The following is a 23,950-nucleotide window of genomic DNA, read 5'->3' as shown; positions in this document are numbered from 1 at the left end:
ATGCTCTAACGTAGAAAATCATTGTGGATCATGATACTGATAATTTTGAATTATGACTTATGAGTCTCAGATCTAGGGATTTAGCAAATCAAATTATAGGAGCTAAGTTGGAATTTACATTTGTGAGTTGGACTTCACTTTGTTGGTTCGGCTAAGGCTTTCAATTGAAAGCATAGATCCTCCCCTAAGAAAGGAAAGCCCTTAAGAGGAAAATAGCAATTCTAGGGAAGAGATTGTTTTGCACCCATTGCTCTATTGACTTGTAGTTTTGATATTGTAGGTGTCTTGTTGCAATTCCCGGTTTCCATAATTTACTTTTGAGATGAGTTGTTTGTTGTTTTCAATATTTTCCTTATATATAAATATGTTTTTCAATGCTTTTTCATGTATTTTTTTCTATTTTTCCTTGTTTCCCTCTTTCTTATGTTTACTTTTACTTTTTCTATTTAGTCAATATTTTTTTATCATATTGTGGATCCTTTTGATGATTCTTTTATCATATTGCGTAGGAACAAAAAACTATACTAGTATTGAGCGAGTTGTTTATTATTTGTGTGAACCATGCTAAATTAGTTAAAAGCCTATATTAAAAAATGGACATAATCATATATGGTTAGAGGCTGTTAGCAATTAAACACCCTAATTCCAAACTAACGAGAACAATAATAATAATCGTAAAAGAAAGGAAAAGCAAGCACGAAAACAAACAACAGGATTTATACAGGTTTACCTCAAGGTGAGACTACGTCCTGTCTTCTGCCGTTGCAGTAATCCACTATGAAGATGAAATAGTTTACAAGAGAAATTGAAACCTTTCCAACCCCCACGACGACCTTACCACGCAGGTCGATCTGTGACTAACTCAGCGTAGGGCATTAATTAGGCTCGACAACTTAACAGAGACATGGTCGTGTGTTTAAATAATGTGAGGAGAAAGCATTGTACTTATTTATATTTAAAATAATATCAATATTTCTATTTCATCATTAAAATTAATAAAAATAATTAAAATATTGTACTTTATTTTATTTTTTATCTATATTTATTAATATATTCTTTTATTGGATTAATTTTTATTTGTTGTTTTCTATTTCTCTTTTTATCTATATCTTCTATTTCATTTTTAGTTTTTATTTAATCAATTTTTATTTTAATCTATCTTTGTGTCATCTATTTAGAATTAATTATAAAGCTCTTTTCAATGTTTTATTATTAAATATTTTTCTCATTTGTTTTATATCTTTTTAATGTTTTACATGTAATATTTTAATCCATTTAATTTTTATTTATTTTACTATTTAATATTTTCCTATTTATTTTCAAGATGTAAACTATTGCATCCCATGCATACACAAGTAGGACATATGTTTAAGATTTAATGCATTGCACAAGGTTTTCATGGAGTATATTATATTATTTTAAAAATTATATTTTTTAACTTTTTAATTTTATTCATTTGCCTCATGCATCACACACTAGTTTGATCCTTTTATCCTCTATGATATTGTATATTTTCAAAATGATCAATTTACTTTTTTCTAAAATTTTCCTATTGATGGTTGTTCATTGTTATTTCTTTTTGTTCCAAATGGTGTATTTGCTTACAAAGAATATGTTGGCCCATTTGGCTTCTCAAAAGGGGGTGAATTGAAAATCTCAAGTTAAAACTAAGTCGTGTGTGTAATAAATTAAAAATTATGTAGCAAAACAATTTCAATGTAAAATATACACACACCATAGTAGATAAGAGAATTTTTGTTATCGATGTTCCCCTATTGGTATTCACAACCCAAGAGCTCTTACTTGAGAAATTTCACTATTCTTAAAAGCTTTAATAGTTGGAATTACATTAAAAGATTTTGGTTTTTTTTAAGCCACTTGTAGCTCAATACACGTTTTTTACAAAACTCAATCACCCTAAGAGATTGGCTAGATTCTAGCTCTAACTAGGCCTTTCTATCTAGATTGAATTGGTTTTGGATGAACCTTTTACAAGTAGAAACAAAATAAAGGAAAACTTACACCCAAACACTTGGAGAGTACCTTCTCCTTGAGAGATCCAAGCGTCCACTTCTTTTCAGTACAATGTAGAGTGTGTAGAAGCTTGACTATAATGAAATGCAAGGAATAGGTGGAGGAAAGAGGAATAATAATACAATTGTGTAGCACTGTTTCACTCAAAAGCACTTTGAGAAGTATTTGCAAGATTTGAGAATAAAAGTTTGAAGATTTTACCAATAAATGCTTATTAACTTTTCTATGTGTGGTTTGGTAGGGTATTTATAATTTTCCCAAGCCAAATTAATCTTTTTTGCCCGTTTTAAAAAATTAGTACGTTGATTGATCGATCATTGTAAAGTAATTGATCAATCAATCTATTATAACGACTATTTTTCTACTAGGATGTGACTTATTGATTGATCAATGAGTTTTTGTTGGTCCAGAAGAGTTAAGTTGTTCGATCATTACCAGGGGATGATTGATCAATCAAAATTTTCTCATGATTGATCATACTTTATGTCCCTGTTTGGACAGATTCTGTTTGATCGATCAATCTTGTAGGATGAAACAAACATTCCATGTAAAATTTGTTTGCATGGACTATATTAATCGATCAATCCAAATGGGATGATCGATCATGCGTTATAGCATGATCTAACCTTGTTCTGGATGATCAATCAATTGATTATGATTGATCGATCATGTTTTATAGTCTTAGCATGCACACTTTTGGATGATTGGTCAATGACAGAGGTTGATCAATCATTCCAGTATCGGTTAAACTAAATTGACTTTTAAAGCATGAGAATGATTGAATATAAGTGCTTTAACATGTTATAACAGATGTGTATGATGTTCCTAAACATGTGTATATACAATTTGTGTCCTTAATCTCCATGTACACCATTATACTACCAAGACTAAGTATATAGTGCAATACACATATGCGACTAACTATTCTAAGGGTGCTAACGATATCGAGTTTACGATTTTTTCATCTCACAAGGTTTTTGTCAGCATTAAAGTGCACAAACTAGAAAAAGAGAGTTAAATATGTATGAAAGAAATACATGTCAAAGAATAAATAACCAAAATCAATAGTCTACTGGGAAAAGATGATTTAGAATAAATCACAAGAATTTTGAGGATTAGAGAAAAAATTGATTTAGGTAAGTACTAAGGGGGGGGGGGGGGGCTACACTAGCCCAGTGGCTTGGAAGTTTGGCTATCTATCACTTGCGAGAATGATGGTGCTAATTAAATTTGAAAAATGTTCCATTCCGAGGTACATTATGAACTATGATCTACGATTGAGGGGGGACAAGAAATGAGATCAAATAGGCTTAAAGACAATTTTTATGGAGTGGCTCCGGTGGCTTGGGATAAGGGAGGGTTAAGGTTTAAAAATAAAATAGATAGAACGAGTCTATCAAGCCACTAATATGGTTCATATCTGAAGAAGAAGGATAAGCAATTGGTTGGTTAAAATCATGGAGTCAAAGACCACAAAAGGTGAGAGTGTGAGGAACAAACCCCACGCATGGTTAGTACTTAAAGACAATTTGGGGGAGAAGAGTAATCGAATCTTTGGTTACGACAGCATGGTCTCCAAGATGTTGATTTTTGCTAAGCAATCTTGTAACCAAACAACATTTCTTCTCTAAAGACGTCTTTATTTTGAAGGAATTCTATGATCAACTCCCTTGTGAAGAGGGGGGCAAACGCAACCAAAACAGTCTTGGTAAAAGCAAGCTTGCGGGACAGGTTTGCTACCTCGAATTACTGGTAACTGCAATTTAGCTTGGCAAGCAGGACCAGCACCGTCTCATCTCATCCTGACTACCCCGTCTCACACTCCAGAGTCCATTTCTCCTCTTGCAATCTTCCTTGACTCCACTAGGTATGGTACTTACTATTAGCATTTTTATTATTTTTCATTGGTGGCGGGAAATGGGAGGCGGTGCCTTCCCTGTCCCGGATCGGAGAGGATGGGGCAGTGCGGTGCCTCCCCTTATCCCCGATCTCTGGATCGGGAGGAAAAAGGGGGGCGGGGCCGTCCCCTTTCTCTCTGATCTCATAGATCAATGACCGGTCTCTGGTCTCCAATCTTTGATTTCGTAGATTTGAGATCCTTTCTCTCCGACCTCTGTTAGAGGAGAAAACATGGGAGCGGACTCTGTCCCGTTCACTTATAATTCTCTCGATTCGTGTAAGCAGAGAGTGGAGATCCTTTCTCTCTCATTAGGAGAGAAAAACATCCTTTCTCCCTGAACTCGGTAACATGAGCACACAAGGCATGCTTCTACGTTCCTGACAATAACGCTGAAACATGAGGCACATATAATTTTTATTTATTTCAATATCATTTAAGACTCATGTATATGCTGTATTAAAGGTAGAGAAAAAACATCTAGCCATTGCTGATTGGTATCTCTTTGCATACATGTCACTATACCTCGTTAGAGAAGCATTGCTATAGTACTTCCTTTTGGCCACCAGGTGGTATGCCTTGAATTTTCATGTGCTTGCAAAACCTACAGATGGGGCATGGGGATGAGTAATATGGGATTGGATGGACAACTCCAACCACCTTGTCTAATTTATATTCTCCGAAGGGAACTGCATTGATGATACTAGATTAGGGAATTACACACCTTTGCGAAATTCTTTTGTACTGCTTACAACTTTTTACCTCAAATCAATGAACAAACTCAAACAATTTAGGCACTACTCTTGTTCCCTGACCTTCAAAAATTCATCTCCTCCCATTGCCAAGATCTGGATGGATTTTATGGCATTTGACGCTGGAGGGTGTTGTTTGGTGCATTTGGAAGAGAGAACAGATGAACTTTTAAAAGAAAGAGTCACCAAGGGGCGAGTAATGAAAGAATTATTCACAATATTCCCTTCTTGACCATTCAAGAATTTGAGCATCCTCATAGTTCCATGAACTGAGAGAACTGGAGGATGATATTGGTATTTATTATTATATCTTGGGCCTTTGCCTCGTTGGTCACGAGGGGGAAGGAGGTGTGTGCGTGTGTAGTCAACAATGAAAAAGTATTGGTATTTATTGAGTTCAGTATGAACCTATTTATCAGCACATAGGGTTGACTGAGGCATAATTTTGCCAATAGCTCAAATAGCAATTCGGTCTGGGAGGTGGTGGTGTCATTTGAGTTAGTTGGGCAAATGTTCAAGTGATATCTATGTGCCATTTGGCTTTGTAACTTGAAATCTACTGATTCTAGGCTCTCCTTGAGTGACTTATGCATGGTGACAGTGTTGATGTTGCCATACTTCTGGTAGAGGACAATTCAACGTGTTCATTAGTTGGGCTTCTAGGAATAAACCTTCCCCCTTCAGTTCCTGTAATTGTATGAGGATGTTAAGGTTATGTTTTACGTGTTTTTCACATGATCCATATCATCATTTACCAGATGCTCTAGCTGAAAATGGAGACTCTCTATAATGCCTGCTTGCAGGAGATTCTATCCCTTCCTTGGGATGTATCGTGCTGATTTCTTTTCTGGTTTTTGCTCATTGTCTTCATTTACTTTGGTGGCCTTATATTTTACTCATACGTACTTAGTGTTTGGTTAAAGAAGAGGAAGAAAAACAAAAAAGCCAGATAAAATAGAGGATGACAAATTAAAGTCCTTACAGTACCTTTGTTGAACCTGCTCTCTTGAGATACCAAAAATCTCTTAATTGAAATACTTCTGTCACAAGGAAGAGGAAAACTTCCCAAAATCTTTCAAGGTTACTTGTTCTTTTAACTTAGGTCTGTCATTGACTTTAGCTATTTAGTTGTTTGACTTGAAACTTGCCTGTGATTGTCATAGCCTTGAGCACGTTTCTAACAAGATGCTGCTAGGGCTTGAAATTCACAATTCATTGGTCAAATTTTGAGTGTGAAGATCTTAGTGCACCTTGTCTGTGTGATCTTTATGTGATGGATATGATTTTGTAGAAGTCTTAGTTTGGATCTTTAGAGTAATTTCACAAGCAAAGCAATTTAGATGTGATTGAAGAAAAAAACGGGGGTTGATTTCTTCATTAACTCGATATGTGTTGACCTTTTGTCAATGACTATATGGGGAAAAGAGTATCCTTATCAGGCTTTGGGTCATCTTATAAGAAGCAGTAACCTTTTGAAGTTGACTGCATCTTAACCATACCTTGTCAAATGTAGGAAGCTCTTCAAACATCCACCAGATGGTTAGAAAATCTCAAATTTTAATTTCTATTGAATTGGCTACTAGTCAATGAAGTAAGGATTTCAAACATAGTGATTTTGGAAACAAATTTGATGTAGAAATGGAGAAAAATCAAGATACCTGTAATCAACTTGGATTTTCTGGATGTACCTATGATATTGAAATCAGTTAGATCTGATTACTGTTTAGTAGATTGCTTGAAATTTGAAAATACTTAAAAGTCCTTGTAATCTGAGGGCGAGGTTCTCCCTCCCACTATTTTATGCTTATTTATTGTCAATGAAATGATATTCATTATTGAAAAAAAAGACACCTAAATGCTATAGGAAATAAACTATAGGTAGCTTTAAGGAGAAAAACGTTACATATACAGGAAACAAGGAATAATAGTTTTAGCTATTAGGCTTAGATATGATTCTTTGAATTTGGTTTCTTCTTGTTCTACATTCTTTCCTTCTTCTATGTGCTCATGGTGGATATCCAGTTAAGTTTTTTTCTTTTGTTTGAATTGATAGAGATAATGATATGGTTGTAAAACCAGTGAAGAGTCAAACTTGTTTTCTTGATTTTATTAAGAGGGAAATAGTTGGATGTAACTAATGTGAGATGGCCTTGAGTCCAGCCTTGTGTCTATCATAGGAAATAAATAATACAAGCTGTAGTCCATGTAAATTAGATCCACTTTTATTAGATTTAGATGTAATTACCTGAATTAAATTTATTCCTTTTCTAACCATTAACCTTTTCTATGATTCACAGGTGTGTTGCTGTAGTATAATAGGGTGAGTGGTAATCTTGTAAATGCCTTGACATTGCAGCCAACTCTAGCTAGATTTGAGTCTAGCTTTTTTTCCATCATATATCTTGGCTTCAATAACATATTCACCATTTTTAATTTTCCTGAACTGTCTAGTACTGTGAGCTTCAAAACAAATTGAAAATTATCTGTAAAACAAGAAGAATCAATTAGAACAGCCCCACCATGAGTAACCTTGGTGTCACACCGTTAGATTGCGTAGCAAATCACTCTTAGAAACTTAGCACATGGACTAGCTTATTCTGGATGAGAAGTAGAGTAGTCAGCCTCCTGTTCAACAAGAAATAAGGCAAATGGAAGAGAAACTCACTCTTATGTGTAAAAGGGAATCCTTTGCATGAAAATGAGATAGTTTACATCTGTTTACATAGCTTATTTATAGCCAAAACAAGGATAAGCCTTCCGTATACCTTTAAGACCTTATGAGAATTAGCCACCTAAGCAAGGGAAATCTTTTTTTTATTCGAATTCAAATGAGCATTATCTCACATGCCTTTATTTGTCTTAAATAACCCTATCCCAATTCATTTGGATAGACCCCAAACTCAAATTTCAAATTTCAAACCAAACAGCCAGCCAACTACCTGCTAGTTGCTGGGCTGCTGCCCTAGTGTGTGTGCGCACAGCTGCCTTGGCTGTACCTGCACCAGCCCGTGTTCCCTCTTGTGTCCACGCACCCTCCTATGCCCATGCGCTTGACGGCACGCCTGGGCTCCTCCTCATGCACACGTCCCAGTTGCTGTTATAGTGCCTGCGCCGTGACTGTTTCGCATTTCTGAGCCACCTGAAGATGTTGTAGCCCCCGGGTGGGCATTGTAGTTACTTGGGGCTGCCATTCCTCTTTGAAAACCCTGTTTTGGTGACATTGCCAGTGCTCCCCTTTTGGCTATGCAGCATACGTTGTCTCACCTATGTGGGCTGTGGTGGTTGTGCCGCATCCGTGTATGGCTGTGCCACCTATGCCCCATCTGCCCATGTATAATTGAACGTAGGGCTATAAATTCACAATTCGATTCTTGACATTTATACAAATGTTGACTTTAGGATCTATATATATACCATATACAGACACAAGTTAGAGGGAAAAGTGTGACTGCTACTCAGTCCACGTTAACAATTGGTCATTGCTTAAGAAGCAATTACATCTTTCTCAAAACAAAAAAAGAAAAAGAAAAAGGGTATGAGAAGGGTATTTTTGAAGATTGGAACATTGGATTTGACATATGACACTGAAGTTGGTGGGGTTGTGTGAGAACAATATAAGGAAAACCAAACCTCTTTACGTCTTTACATTTGTTCTCATCAGAATTTATGGTAGAAAAACTGGCATTTAAGTTGGACAAAGAGTATTAAGAGGAAATTTCGTGTCTTTTGCACATCTACACTTTTAGGGTCTTAAATTGTAAAAAGGCACTTGTAAGTTGCGCAGATTGGTGTATGCCTACTGCACATTGGATTAGATGATCTATTTCTTTGTACTTGAATTATGATTCTTGACAAGTATGATTTGTATATCTTGAAGCCACAGTAATGTTCTGTGTATGTGGTTTTATGGGGACTTCAACAGGTCTGAAGCTAGGTGATTGCCAGTGTCTGGTTTGATTCAATTACATTCAAAATGGTAAATCCTTAGTAATTTTTTCTACTGTTCTATGTTCTAATATTTGTTTCATTTTTTTCTGCTGTCTTATGTACTAACATTTTTTTGTGTGCTCCAACACTGATGTCTTCTTTCTATCATGTGAATTGTGCAATCGATCTCTGCACTTGTTCATTTCACCTCCAATTTAGAGGGGTGCATTGTGAAAATAGTTCACTGAACTTTTCAGGGAATTGTTAATCTTCTGGAATACTTGTGTAGCCACTAAAACATCTACAAAATATTTAAATGTAGGAGCTTTTCCTGGGAAAGTGTAACCAATATCATGCTATTGTTGTTGGCCCAAACGTTGACATAATTGGATAACATAGTCCTGCCAATATTATATTGCTAACTTGTTATCCAACTTATTATCAGATTTCTAATTTTGCAATCAACTTATAAAAAAAGTAATGAACTTTTAAGTATTGGTCATGATTGTCTATTGTTCCTGTATGAACACCTTGTTATGGATTTTTTATTTGACTAGTGAGAAGTTTTTTTCTTGTCTGAAAGAAAATATTATAGAATCATTTTTAAGTCCGGCCAGGGGCTCATTTTGATTGCAAAGTCCATTGCTTTGTTTATAAGTAGATTGCAGTTAGAATTGCAAAGGCCATTACTTTTTTATTTGCAGTTAGGTTTCTTGTGCTTTGCAATTGCTTTTTCTTTCTCCTATTTTAGATCTCCTGAGGTTGTGTGCTGAGCTATTTGTATGGTACTGATTTGTGTTTTGGTATGTATTCAATAATTAGGTGGTTCTTGCAGCGTCCATTATTTCTAAATCTGGCAAAGGTGCGTTACTCTTCTCAGGCCTTGATTTTTGGATGCTTTTAGAAGTTCATGCTCCATTTGAATAAGAATGTGTTATATACTTAATTTTGTCCTCTTCATTATATTCAGCTTTGGTTTCAAGGCAATTTGTTGATATGTCGCGCATACGGATTGAAGGATTACTTGCTGCATTTCCTAAGTTGGTTGGCACAGGAAAACAACACACATATGTTGAGACTGAGAATGTGCGATATGTATACCAACCAATTGAAGCGCTTTATTTACTACTGGTGACAAACAAGCAGAGCAACATTCTTGAAGATTTGGAGACCTTGACATTGCTCTCAAAACTTGTATCCTTCATATTTTTGTTTTTTGAATGAATTATAGAATGGTTTCATGATTAGCATTGGATGTTCAGGGGCTTAACAGTGAAATATCTCTTTTTCTTGGATCATCTAGCTCTTCTGTAGATGGCATCCTCAAACAATTCATATGAATTATCAAAAATTATTAATTTATACAAGTGAAAGTGACACTTAGCCTCTGGGCTAGTTTTTATGTAGGAGTGTATGTATTGTGGTTGCAATGTTGTATTTTATCTTATTATAAGCCTCTGTGCTTCACTATGAAATATCTTTCTCATTGTTCAAGAAAAATGTGTGACAGCAATTTGCGTTTTCATTTTTCAATATTTCAGAAGCTTGGACAAAATGTTTTTCTAATGAATTTACTGATCCTTGTTATCTTTCATAATTTTAAAGGCATGTAGTGTTTCTTCCAAGAAGTTTTGATACCATAACTAACTTAGGTGCCCGAGTACTCCCCTTCCCTAGATGAGGAAGGAATTGGTAAGTCTGCTTTTGAGCTTATATTTGCCTTCGATGAAGCCATTTCCCTTGGCCATAAGGAAGGTGCAACTGTGGCACAAGTTAAACAATACTGTGAGATGGAGAGTCATGAAGAAAAACTGCACAAGCAATTAAGACAGAGCAAGATTAATGAAACCAAGGATATCATGAAGCGTAAAGCTAGTGAGATTGAGAAAAGCAAGGTATGAACTATGAATGTCTTCTTATTCATCACTTGCTAGTTGTGTTTGAGCTTGAATTGTTTACAACGGTCCTCTGCAGATTGAAAAGGGCAGGAGTGGTGATAAAGGAGGGTTTATGGGCCTTCAAAGCAGATTAGAGAGTAGCTTCAATGATTTGAGTATATCTAGTGGTGGAGGTGGCTTTGGAAGTGGTTCAAGTTTTGGTGTGAGCACCGATTTGGATTCGTTTGCTAGCAAGCCTAAAGGTTTTTTTTGCTCTTCTCTTGCAATTAATGTCAATCTATTGAAACTGGAGAGCAGCTGCAATGATTTGATGTCTTTGTGAGGAAAAAAGTGTATTGATTGAATGGTATGCATTCTAAAGAAATTGCTGTTCTCAAAAAATAAAAAACAAAGAAATAGTTCTACAGTCTCAAGGAGCTAGTATTAATAGGTTTTGCTGCAACAGATTTGCTGTTCTTATCCTGGCTTTTCTGTTTTGCTTTTGTAACCTTACTATTTGAAAAAAAATCATGTTTATTATACTGATGCTTCTAATTAACAAGTTAAAGGCTGGAATGCAAACACAAAAGGAGTATTGTGGCTCTGGCGAGAATTCAACAACGTGGTCAATTATTGCAATAAACATCTGTTGGACATGTTTATGCGGTAAAAACATAGAGATGTTTTTTGCTTATCATTGAGCTGCAGACATAGTTGACAAATACTCCGAAGCAAAAATGTAATATTTGACTTACGGAGAATGAATCTACCGGATATTTTGGCATCATGTTTTGGATTCATGACCATCTCTGCTGTAAGAATTTATACTATTCATTTGTTTGTACATTTTTGTATCATCAGGGCGTCCCTCTGCACCTGCTAGTGCTCCTCCAAAGGGATCCGGTATGCAGCTTGGGAAATCACAGAAGACCAACAAAGTCTTAGAGTCCCTGAAAGCTGAAGGTGAATTTGTTGAGGATGTAAAATCAACTGTTGGTCCAACGAGGCCAGTGGCCCCACCAACTGATCCTATTACACTGACCATTGAGGAGAAGCTTAACGTGACACTGAAGCGTGATGGTGGAGTTCAAAATTTTGATGTTCAAGGTACCCTTTCTCTCCAAATACTGAATAATGAGGATGGGCTTATTCGAGTTCAGGTTCGCTCTCTCTCTCTCTCTCACTCTCTCTCTCATATACATGCATAATGGAAGAACATCATGACTATTTCTTCTGACCGGCAGATTGAAACTGGATCAAATCAGAGTGTCTTATTCAAGACCCACCCTAACATCAACAAGGATTTATTTTCCACTGAAAATATTCTTGGACTGAAGGATCCTAATAGGCCTTTCCCCACTGTGACTGGGGATGATCCTGGTCCCTCTCTCCTGAAGTGGAGAATGCAGAGCATGGATGAGTCCCTTGTGCCATTGACAAGTGGGTTTTGGGTTGCCCGTTTTTTCTTTGCTCTGTTGATTTAATGCTCTTATTTCTTGATTTTGTTAATTAACTTATAGTTATGATTTGTAGTCAATTGCTGGCCCTCCATTTCTGGCAATGAAACTTATGTCAATATGGAATATGAAGCATCAACAATGTTTGATCTGCAAAACGTTGTGATTTCTGTCCCACTTCCTGCACTTCGAGGGCCTCCATCTGTGCCACAGGCTGATGGAGAATGGAGGTAAATGTGTTGTATATATGCAGATATTGTCACGTAGAGTCACTACCTTGTCCTGTCCAACAGAGCATAATCCTTCTTCTCTGCCTCTCCCATGTAGGTATGATGCAAGGAATTCTGTCTTAGAGTGGTCCATTCTTCTGATAGATAACTCCAATCGCAGGTCAGTTGTAGTTTGTTGAGCTTTTTTCTTCATTTATTGGTCTGTTGAGTTTTTTTCTTTTATTGAATTATTTAATCTTATATACCTGTTGAATTCTTGACAGTGGATCAATGGAGTTTGTAATCCCACCAGCAGATTCATCAGTTTTCTTCCCTATAAATGTCAGATTTACTGCACTAAAGACATACAGTGATGTGAAGGTTTGTGAAGTTTTACTCTGGTTTTACACGTTGGTTATATAGAAATCTTTGCTACTGAATGACCACCATATTTGAAGGAAAGATGACATTGGTATTGTGTTAGTAGAGAACCAAAGGGTTTCATCTCTAAAATTGTAGATTATTAAGGATTCTGTGTAGATATTTTATGAGTCTAATGACCTTACGATTAGTTGATTCACTAGGTGCTTCCACTATAGGTTATTAGTCGACCATCTGTATATAAGAATATTAACTCTTTTTAAGTAGTTGTTGGTGCTCGACCCTGTTTGTAATCTCTGGGATGGCTGCTGAATTATTTGACTGCTTCCATCCACTAAGAACAATTCTTAAGTCATTTTGAGAGCTATTAGTGTTGAAACCTGTCGTAGCTTACATTTTGCAACTAGCAATTTCCAGATTGATAATTTTCATTATTTCATCCAGCCTTCTCTATTCAACTTCTTCCTCAACTGTTGTCACAATTTATCTTTGCTGATGTGCATTGCAGGTGTTCAATGTCTTGCCACTGAAAGGTGGGCCCTCACCAAAGTTCAGTCAGAGAACAGTCCTGATCACAGAGAACTACCAAGTGGTGTGAGTCTCTTGTGTTTTGGCCGAGGATCTCAATTCCATTTGGCTTGTTGGAGAAAATATAATAGAAAGCTTTGTGGTTTTAGACCAAAATTTGTCTCGGTTGTCTCACTGGATTTTCCCTGGAAACTTTAGAAAATGAGTAGTAGAGATTTGAGCATACTTCTAATAGGTTCCAATTAGTCTGTTTTCCCAATGCCGTTTACCATTTTTTCCAAGTTCTCCTGATGGGTGCTAGCCAACTCTTGAGCATCAACATTTTGGGCCATGGTTGTCAGAATAGGAAATGGAAACGAGAAATTAGATCAGAAAAAACAGAAGAAGAGTATGTAGCACTGTTAAGAAACTCGTAGAAAACGTACAATTAAGAAACATAAAAAAAAAAAAAAAAAAAAAAAAAACCGTAGGAAAACTTCTATGGAATTAGCAAAAGCGTTGAATTTCCCAACCCAGGGCAGAGAGAATGTTCGAGCGCTCCACGGTTGAAATGTTTGTTTTTGCACAAAAAAATTCATTGAGAATTCAATTCAAATTTCAAATGACTCAAGTTAATAATTTTCCATGGGAAAGTAGATCTATGATACGAAACGACTTCAAAATTTCAAAAATTCTCCCAAAGATATATCTACAAGCAGAAGCAAACAGTTCAATAAGAAAAAGAAAGGTCTAATTGTCAGAAGATCTCTTACTGACAAACAAAAAAGAAACATAATCCACAGATTATCCAACTACCAGGTAATAAAATCCTTTTTTTCCTTGAGAGGAAATTCCTTATTAAGTGAAATTTTGGTTGAATTCGAAACACTTGATTGCTTCTTCAGGTATGAACATCTTAATCAATCTGGACAAAAGAAAAACCGCCTGATTTGAAGAACAATACCAACAGAAAACATAGAAGAAATATTCACCACCTTGTGAAAAATCTTCTCAAATTGGTACCTCTTGAGCTCATATACTCTCTGGAAGAAGGCAAACATTACCATTAGACAATCTAGCAAAAACACCTAACAAGTAGTCAGCACAAAATTTCTCTGATCCTTACTCTTGTTATTTTCACAGAAACAGTCTTTTAAGTAAGCATATCTTGTTCATTTTGACATTTAAGTAATTATATCAAAGTATTTTCAAATACTCTATTATTACATGAGATGAGCTTTATGCCTTTATCTCATTCAGCCAAACTAACCAAGAAAAAACAGCCAGTGAAATTTACAACTACAAGTAACAGCCTTTGTTTTCATAATAAATAACTTACAATACACAAATCGGTGTTTCCCAACCAGCAGTGTCCACTGCAATTGTTTTCATATATGAATATCTTATGGGTTTCTAAATCGTCACCCAATCAAATAAGTCTCTCTTTTATAGGCTGATCTTAGCAAGTAAGTTCAGCCCACTTCTTGGATGGCAATTGCCTGTTAATCTTTATCCTCTGGTTAGCAAGGCCTGAAACCTATCATAGAGAAGGTTACATAAGCATTCATTCAGATAGATATCCCGGGAATGTTCACTTCTTTGTAGGTCCCGTTGTTCCTTCCTATAAACTTCCATTTCAGTAAGTCTTCCAGCTTTCCTAAGACCACCTATCAACACTTCAAGTGTACCAGATGAAGCACGAATCCCCTTCTCAGTCATGCTCATGTACAGCTGAATACCTTTATCAACATCTCCATGTCGCATATAGGCATCCAAGAGAGCAGTATAAGTGGCTACATTCTGTTCATTTGACACAGAGTTGAAAATGTTTACAGCAGAATCCAACATTCCAGCACTTCCAAGCTTGTGGATCAGTTGGCAAAATAAATGGGTCCCAATGGTCACCCTTGATTTAACCATATGTTGAATCACCTCCTCTACTTTTGCAAACGATGCAGTTCTAATGAAGTGGCCTATTAGGGTAGTGTATGCAGTTCTTTCCAGTTCGATATGCATGTTAATACCATAGTCAAATGCTGTCAAAGCAGCAACTACATTGTTGTTTGCACAACATGCATGAATGACAGTAGAAATCAGTGCTGAGTCCATATGGGAATATTTCTTACAAAGTAATCCATCAAAGAAGCACCGTATAGCCACAAAATTGTGTCTTTCCAAAAGAGTCAAAACAAGGGTCCTGTCCAGTGCTTCTGTTTCAGATATTTGCTCATCAATGCCTTCATACATTAGGTGGGGATTGACTTCTCGAAGGAGATGTTCACTTTCTCCGGCATTCTTTATTGACTGAAGAGCTTCAAGAAATACAGGATAACGAAGAACTAGGGAAGTTTCTCTCATATACTGAAGAACTTGAACCATAGCAACTATCTCTCCAGCTCTTGCACATTTCTGTACCATAATATTGCATGTTGCCTTGTCCGGTTGTACCCCTGCTTCTTGCATCTTACTCATGATATCAAGAGCTTCTTTAAATTTTCCTGCAAACAATCGAGTAGTTCAGTCAAACTAAAATCAGTATTAGTAAAGCATGAAGTTCAATCCTAAACATTGCAAAGAAGTGATTATATGCTTAACATTTGCACCTAAACAGTTGTTCCACATAGTTGCCGTGAAAAAAGACAAGTCATAGTCAAGGATTCAGAGGCCACAAATGTTTTTTTCACCACAAGATACTTAAAAACAGGAAATATGAATTTCAAACAGCTGAGAAGCTACTATACAAAAAAAAAATAGACAAAATTAATAAATAAGCTTAATTACATGCCTAATCCAAGCAAATCTGAATTCTGGATTAGCATTGCTTCTTGTAGAAATATCATCTATAGTTCAAGTTCTCCTAAATCTATCATATGATATTCGCACTATTTTTATGAAATTTGATTTTTGTCTTTACTCCATAAGGGCAACTAATCAGTACATATGAATATCATGTTGAAGATTGTCATAGCTAGAGCCACCAAAGAAACTTTCAAGAAGATCTAAGTTTGTCAACTGAGACAAAGATCCTAACATGTTCCAAGGAGGTTCAACAACATGGACATGGAAATGGAATGATATAACCAATTCCCTTTTATAGGGAAGGAACAGTTCATGGCAGTGTTCTTGTTAGGCCTTTAGACAATTCACCACTCTGTGAGTCACCCTAATTATTTCCCCCATCTTTATCATGACCCTTTTTCTCACTGTTACAACTAAAACTATAGTATATTCAATTCTTACTTGAGGTCTGATACTCAGTTAAGACCATTTACAGTAACAGTGAGAAAATCAACAACAGTGGACAGGAAAAATACAGCCATCAAGAAATAAGGAGAAGAGGAAGTACAAACCATCACAAGAACTAGTTGAGGAAGCCATAGCTGCAACAGCTTGAAAGAACATTTATTAGATAATCAGAACTTCTACATTTATGGCAGAAATTTCCACACAGACTTCCATTGCGTACAGTATAAATTAGTAAATAGTCATAGATGAGTTTTTTCACAGAAAATATTGATATAGTTAAACAACATTAACTATCATCTCCCAGTAGGATTCTCATAGTTTCTGTAAAACTTATACAACAGTTTTCATGCAAACAATTTGGGAGTACAGAATTGTATCCCGACTTCACCCCTCCTCGAAAATAGTGAGATGTCAACAACTTCTTGCATCATCAGCTTTACTAGTTGCTTAGATATGAAAAAGTAATGGCTGGTAGCTATCTGCTCTTATAATTGCTGTGAAAAACTAATGACCGGTAGTTATCTGCTCTTATGCTTGCTCACACTAGTGGAAGGCTGTAACAGATATCAGCAATAGAGACAACTTAAAGGCATTCACATCAGACAAGTAACATGTATCACCTATAATAACAAAAGCAGGTGCAACCAATTTACATCAGAAGTGCTCTCACACTCTACACCATCATAGCGCTGCCCCAAGTATTTCTTAGGGATCGTCATACATGATTTCCACTTTCTGGTCTATCTTCAACTCCATATCACACATCAATTTGTGTGTAATTGAGAAAGCTCCTATTGAACTTCAATGCCGACTCAAAACAAGTAGTACCAATGGACATCAGGGCAGGTTTGGCTTCAACAAGCCAACTTCCAAGAAAGTGCAATTCATACTTTTCCTAGATTAACAGAATCAGAGAAATAGTTTCACCCTATAAGAGAAAACAGTAACAAAGAGAAGAATGGAGGGATACAAATTAGGCAAGCTGCGCTTCCATACCATATTCTCACAAATTCTATAGAAACAACAACTTTGAAATGGGCCACTTACCAGCTACTGCAAGATACTCAATCAAAACTGTATAAGTGTGGCAGTTGGGAGAACGTCCAACTTCAATCATGTTCTTGTAAATTTCACCAGCTTCCTTTGGTCTATCATTGTCTAACAGAACCTTCATAAAGGCTGTATAAGAAACTACCGTTGGATGAAAACCACCGACTTTCATTTCCTCCCAAATCCTCAATGACCCATTGAAATCCCCATGTTTAGAAAGCCAATGCAACATAGAAGTGTAAGTAACCACATCAATCTTTATGCCTTTGTCCTTCATCTGCTCAAACACATGGTGCATTGAAGAAATCCTCCCTGCTTCACCAAAAATGTCCAACATGGTTGTATAAGTATATTGGTCATGCTTAAACTTTTTTTGGCGCGAAGCCCAGTTGAAAAATAACCACGCCTTTTCCATGGGCGGGTGGGTTTTAAGGGCCTGGTTCACGGTGAAAGAATCCCATTTAATGGCGAGATTCTCTAATTGCTGCTGCGCAGAATCCCAAGTTGATAATCTCAAAATCCTCGATATGTTCTGAATGATATTTCTCATGTAGACTTTTAGCTCTTTATCCTTTGTCTCAATGTTCTCTTTGACAGATTTAGTAGCTCTTCTCGGAAAGGCTCGTAAAAATCGTTTTTTTCGTTCACATTGTTGAAGGGAATGAAATCCATTGACAAAATACTTTGAACAGTACAAAGAAAGACTCCTTGTTCTGATAAATGAACAAATTCCACCACAACTTGGCATAAGAAAACGAGTTTTTGCACTTCTTAACTTCTAAACATGTGAATAATTAGCAAAAGGCAAGGACCCAATATCTCACTCAGATAAAGATTTCCTTTTCTTTAACATTCCGAAGAACAGCTGAAAGAGAGAAACACAAACCCAAATTTACGCAAGGCTCGTCTCTCAGGATATCTAAGCAAAATGAAAATCATTGAACTTCCAAGAATAAGGAGAAAACTAAAAAGGAAAGGAGAAGGCAGAACACCTCTATCGAAGAACGCAGATCATTAGAAGTTTGATTGAACACAGCCGAACACAACAGAAAGACCTTTGACAGGAAAATCAGTTGAAGACACAAAAAGACAAATGCATAGCCGTGTACAGGAATCACTCTTTGGGCAGCGAGACTGGTGGAGTTGCACTCGCCGGTCTCCCTACGCAGTTTCTCTTGGCGACGCTCCAAGCCTAATCGGTGGCGTTGTGTTCAGTTTATTCAGACCAATTAAAGAGACGAGTGAGGAGAGAAAATGATGGACGAGCATATTGGTAATACGTTTCGTGTATAGCTCGGTTGCCTCTCGGATTTTAAAGGTTACGTTAAATTTTACATAATTATTATTTGAATAATTTTAATTCAAAATTAGATATTCCAGTCCGACATACAGGGTGATCCAATATTAAAAGTCATTTTATGCGAAAAGTCATTATCTCTGTCGTCCGATCATGATCAAAGACTATCTCAGTCATTCGATGTTTCGCATATTTCGTACCAAATAGTTTTTCGTATTTGATTAGTCATAGTTCTAGATATTTTAAATTTTAGGAAACCAAAAAGATCTAGAGAAACTTAAAGCCCAACCATGGTAAAAATGAATAGACAATAATTATTATGGAATTAAGCTAATCTTAGTTAAAGACTATTATGGAATTAAGTTAATCTTAGTTAAAGACTAATCACCACAATTCAAAAGATTATTCAACTTTTATGCCAAAGAAATCAACTATTGCCAACTATTTTGATCTAAGAGGATATAGTTTGGTCAATATCATTCGAGAAAAAATGATGATGAATTCTTTACCCTAGATTCTTTCTCACTTTTTACTACCAATCCACACATAATAATAGGTTAAGAGTGACAAATTATTAATAATTTTATCACTTTGTTGCATGAAGTTCAGTTTCTAAGGCTGATCAAAACTTGAGATGAGTAATGGGTATACCATAAAATGGGAAAGCAAAAACTATGCACTTACTAAAGTCATACTAAAGTATAGATTAGATCAATATCAATTGATGTCAATTGTAATGGTTTAACCACGATTAAATAAAATTAAAAAACATGGTGTTGCAATTGTAATCCTGCGGGTCTATCGACTTTTGTTGGAACACGTTCTAGTTTTGGGTTTGGACTCATCCTCCCCAACTTGTCACATGTTAAGACGAGAGAGAGACTAGAAAGAGAGAGAGAGAGAGGTGCAGAAAATAATGGATGACGAAAAAAAAAAAACAAAATTGAGAAGAGGAGAGAAAAGAGAGAGAGAGAGAAAAGAGAAACGTTGGGAAAGAGTGTTGATGTATGCACACTTTTGGGGGCTCTGGAATTCGATCTCCTTCCTTCATTCTTTCACTTAAGTGAGTATAAGAGAAGTTTATAAATATGCCCCAATAGTTACCACTCATATACGCATCAAAATTCAACCAAAGTTTGAACCATATGTTCCTAATAAGATATATAATCCACCCATAAATCCAGATATATACAATGGTTACTAGAAATTACCAAAATACATTTGTATATATTTCAGCATTCCTCTTTGAGATAGAGCGTTTTTATCCAAGATCCCTAACTTGTTAAAAAAAAATCTAAACTCCTTGCCCAAAACTTTAGTGTAATTATCACCAACTGACCTAACATATAGCGTGATCACTACTACACTCAGTAACCATATTAAGGATGAAATAATAATCAACCTCTATATTGTTTATACATTCATGAAACATAGGATTGCTTGCAATCATTACAGCTTAATTATCACAACGCATAGTCATGACCTTCGTACTAATAAAATTTATCTCTTGTAACACTGATCTAACCTTTATAAGTTTACTTAATGTATGAGTCATTACTCTTTATTCAGTTTTTACACTGGAACGAACTACTATATTTTGTCTCTTACTTTTTGAACTAACCAAGTTTCCACCAACAAAACACAATAGTGAGAAGTGGACTTCCTATCTAGTTTTGATCTTGCATAATCAACATTTGAGTAAGCTTCAATTCTCAAATTACTATGGTGCATATAAAACAACCATTTTCCTAGTGTTCCCTTTAAACATACTAACTACAAATGACATATCTAGGCGAGTGATAGTAGCATAGATAAGATTCCTCACAAGTCACCTATACATAGTTTTGTTCCTAAGCTCTAGACTGTCAACTTTAAGTTATGACCAACTTTCATAGGAGTATTTATAGGTTTCGCCCCTAGTAACCCATACTCCTAGAGCATGTTTGTCACTTATTTCCTTTGAGTTAACACAATTCTTGTTTTACTCCTAGTAACATAAATATCTAGAAAGAGTATTTAAGAGACTCTAAATCATTGGTTTGAAAACGTTGTGTAAGACGTATTTTCACCTCCTCAATTATTTGATTATCACTTCTAGACAATATAATATCATCCACATAAACAAGTACCACCACAATTCATGTAGATCTTCTCGAAATAAACAAGGAATAATTACAATGACTCTTGAAAAAACCAAATAACATAACTAACTAGCTGAATTTTTCAAATCATGCCCTGAGACTTTGCTTAAGACCGTAAATATTACTTAACTTATATACATTTCCAACCTCCCCCTGAGCAACATACTTAAGAGGTTGCTTCATAGACTACCTCAATCAGGTCACCATATAAAAATAATTTTTAATGTCCAACAGGTGTAAATGCCAAACTTGTGTCACTAGCAATGAAATCAGAATCCGAATGGAAGATAACTGACAATAGGAGAGAATGTCTCAAAGACATCGATACCATAAGTATGGGTATATCATTTAGCCACAAGATGTACCTTATACCATTCAATGGACCCCATCGCTATTAAATTTGACGATATAGACCAAATGACTTCCCACAATAGACACCTTAGGGGGTAACTCAAATAGATTCCAATTCCTACAATCCACTAGACCTTCCATTTTTACATCCATAGGTTGTGTCCATAAAGGAGAGGATAAAGTTTTCTACACTAAAGAAGGAATATCACATAAAAACAATGATAGAGCAAAAGATTTAAAAGACTCCAACAAAGAATGAAAAGAGACAAATCGTGAAATAGATACAGTGTACAAGTGCGGACACCTTTGCGGACAACAACAGGAAGATGGAGATCACTTACCTCAGGTACCTTATACGAATATGGTGTTGATTCAGGTCACAAAGAGAGAGTATTATGTGGTATGATCCCGTACTGTATGAGTTGATACACTTGTAACAATTTAGTTATTGGTATTGGTAGTAGTGGACTAGGTGGATCCTCCACATGGCTAGGACCAACAAAAATAAAACAAACAATGTCACTAGGTGAAAAACTAGATATGCTAAAATAGTCTTCTATGACATCTAATGATAAAAAAATATTTCCTAGCAGATGGACAAAAACATTTATAACTCTTTTGTGTTCAGGAGTATCTCAAGAAGACACATTTGATAACTTTAGGTGATAGTTATCCCCTATGAGTCCAAGTACATGGACAAAACAAACACAACCAAAAACTGGAAGACATAAGGGAAATAACTCAACTTAGGCTTGAGAATATAAAATAGAATTTAACAACCAAGTACAAAAGAAGACCTTTTGTTAATAAAAAAACAAACAATAAAGATCACATCTCTCCAAAAAGATTTACAAAGATACATATGTAATAACAAAGTGTACACGACTTCAAACAAGTGGTAATTTTTTCTCTCGGCTACATTATTTTGTTATAGAATATACACACACACGTAGACTAATGAATAATACATGTAGACCGACAAAAAGAATGAAACTTATAATTCATAAATTTGGGCCCATTATTGGTATGCAAAACATGAAGTATAACACCAAACTGAGTCTTTATTTCATTATAAAATGTTTGGAATACATCAAATACTTTAAACTTCTCTTTAGGAGATATACCTATGTAGTCCTACTAAAATCATCAATAAATGACAATAAATACTTATAACCAAACATACTGACCACATGACATAGTCGCAACACGTCTAAATGGACAATCTAAAAAAGATTACAACTAGAAGACTGATTAGGAGGAAATAATGCTCACCAGTGCTTAGCAAGTTGACATAATTTGCACTGGAATTGGATTGGAGAAAATAATGAGGAAACAACTGTGATAACTTTGCTAGAGACGGATGATTAAAACAAAGATGGCAGTAGAAAGGTATACCACGAACATGAAGTGCAAAGGATGCAAGCAATAAAGATCCCTCCAAGTGATACAATACATCTTTGTCATGTCTTGAATCAATCATCTCCTTTGTCTGGGGGTTTTGAAATACACAATGAGAGGGGTAGAAACTATAGAACAATTTAAAGACTTTGTAATTGGGCTAATAAAGAAGAAATCCCCAGGAAATTTAGAAACTAACAAAATAGAATCAAGACATAAAGAAGTAGGTTTAATTGGTCCTGCTCCACTAACTAAAGAAGAGACATCTACAAGTGTGACTTATAGGCAAAGAAAGACTAAGTTGAGAAGACAAGTAAGACATACTTGACACACGAACTAACGCACGAGAATCAATAACCAAAGTAGAAATTAGATGTTTATGTAAAGCAAACTCACCTGATTTAGCAAGAGTAGTTGTTGCAGCAAAAGTGGATTGAGGCACAATAGTAGAAACATAAACCAACTAGGTCATCATTTGAATTAATTATTGCATCTCATCTAGAACCCCAAACACAAAGAAGTTGTAGAGTTCTCACCGCTCTAAAAATAGTAATGTTCACCCATCCTGGTTTAACAAACTTTTTCCAGCATCTATAAAAAATATCGTTGGTACACTTACAATAGGCACACCTAGAATGACCTTTGTCTTTGACAAACAAATCCATCCCAGCCTTGGCCCCTATTGCTACTACCATGGCCACGAGTGATTTTTAATCCAATAGACTAATGCAAGATACCAAGGGCAAGAACGTCAACTATAGATGCTTCCTTACACAACTAATCCTGTATGTCACACCCTACTACTATAGATGCTTTCTTACCACCATGTATTATCACAACTAAACTTGCAAGCCACGCCCTACTGAAAGGATTAGGGAGAGAAGCAACCTCGTCTAAAGTAAGAACCTGGGTTTGTACCTCATTATACTTAGGATCAAGGTTTTCCAAAAATTTTGCAACATAAATTTGTTCTTATTGTTTTCTCAATTGTTTTTCTTCGATGATAAATGGGCAATAAATGTTAATGTCCTTTAGGATACCATGCATCTTACTATAATAATCAATAATTTTCATGTCACCTCTCTCCAAGCCAAACAATCTAAAATAGAGTTCATAAATTTTTAATAAATTGCTCTCCAACACATATATAGACTCAAGGGACATCCATATCTCCTTTGCAGTTAACCAAGTCATTACTAGGCTATTTTTAGCTTCCCGATCATTAATTAGTGGTACAAGATGTTCATCCCTCAAGTATTTGGTCTTCCTCTTAACTTCTAGATAGATTAGAACAAATTTAGATAATTTTGCCATTTCAACCTTTCTGTAGTAATTACAATAGTATAAAGAGACAAACCACTTAGAAAGACCCAATTAAACCGTCCCACAATAATTGAAGTGGGCAATAGGCTACGTGGGCCCCACG

The 23,950-nt window shown here is 35.7% G+C and overlaps 2 protein-coding genes across 5 annotated transcripts; one reads left to right on the top strand and one right to left on the bottom strand.

The window, feature by feature from the left end:
- The first annotated feature begins 3,551 nt into the window (after positions 1-3,551).
- On the top strand, positions 3,552-13,294 carry LOC137953116 (coatomer subunit delta-like). Of its 3 annotated transcripts, XM_068800345.1 has the most exons (13): positions 3,552-3,901; positions 6,981-7,003; positions 8,606-8,659; positions 9,433-9,472; positions 9,581-9,804; positions 10,263-10,505; positions 10,585-10,750; positions 11,349-11,647; positions 11,732-11,927; positions 12,021-12,174; positions 12,272-12,334; positions 12,438-12,534; positions 13,043-13,294. In XM_068800345.1, the coding sequence occupies exons 3-13, from the start codon at positions 8,657-8,659 to the stop codon at positions 13,130-13,132; spliced, it is 1,575 nt and encodes a 524-aa protein (XP_068656446.1). In that variant the 5' UTR covers positions 3,552-3,901; positions 6,981-7,003; positions 8,606-8,656; the 3' UTR covers positions 13,133-13,294. The 3 variants fall into 3 exon arrangements, with proteins under 3 accessions (XP_068656446.1, XP_068656445.1, XP_068656447.1); XM_068800344.1 differs by lacking the exon at positions 6,981-7,003; XM_068800346.1 differs by lacking the exons at positions 3,552-3,901; positions 6,981-7,003 and adding an exon at positions 3,975-4,295.
- Positions 13,295-14,268: 974 nt separating this feature from the next.
- On the bottom strand, positions 14,269-18,552 carry LOC137953451 (pentatricopeptide repeat-containing protein At2g01390-like). 2 transcript variants are annotated; one of them, XM_068800869.1, is made up of 3 exons: positions 18,330-18,552; positions 17,335-18,202; positions 14,269-15,539 (listed from the first exon to the last, which is right to left on the bottom strand). In XM_068800869.1, exons 2-3 carry the CDS (start codon positions 18,083-18,085, stop codon positions 14,551-14,553), a joined length of 1,740 nt encoding a protein of 579 aa, XP_068656970.1. In that variant the 5' UTR covers positions 18,086-18,202; positions 18,330-18,552; the 3' UTR covers positions 14,269-14,550. The 2 variants fall into 2 exon arrangements, with proteins under 2 accessions (XP_068656970.1, XP_068656969.1); XM_068800868.1 differs by having other exon boundaries at positions 17,335-18,552.
- Between the last annotated feature and the right edge of the window lie 5,398 nt (positions 18,553-23,950).

The sequence above is a fragment of the Aristolochia californica genome, unplaced genomic scaffold (assembly GCF_029961685.1).
Source record: "Aristolochia californica isolate CCGP_79_NKW_82.1479 unplaced genomic scaffold, dmAriCali1.0.hap1 SCAF_16, whole genome shotgun sequence".
Classification (NCBI taxonomy): Eukaryota; Viridiplantae; Streptophyta; class Magnoliopsida; order Piperales; family Aristolochiaceae; genus Aristolochia; species Aristolochia californica.
This window is presented reverse-complemented; position numbering and strand designations above follow the sequence as displayed.

Coding starts and splice junctions, on each gene's coding strand:
- LOC137953451 (XM_068800868.1), bottom strand. CDS start 18,085: ATGCCAAGTTGTGGTGGAATTTGTTCATTTATCAGAACAAGGAGTCTT. Junction 15,540..17,334: donor TGAGTATCTTGCAGTAGCTG/GTAAGTGGCCCA, acceptor GATTGTTTGCAG/GAAAATTTAAAGAAGCTCTT.
- LOC137953116 (XM_068800344.1), top strand. Junction 10,751..11,348: donor GTTTGCTAGCAAGCCTAAAG/GTTTTTTTTGCT, acceptor TTGTATCATCAG/GGCGTCCCTCTGCACCTGCT. Junction 12,535..13,042: donor AGACATACAGTGATGTGAAG/GTTTGTGAAGTT, acceptor TGTGCATTGCAG/GTGTTCAATGTCTTGCCACT.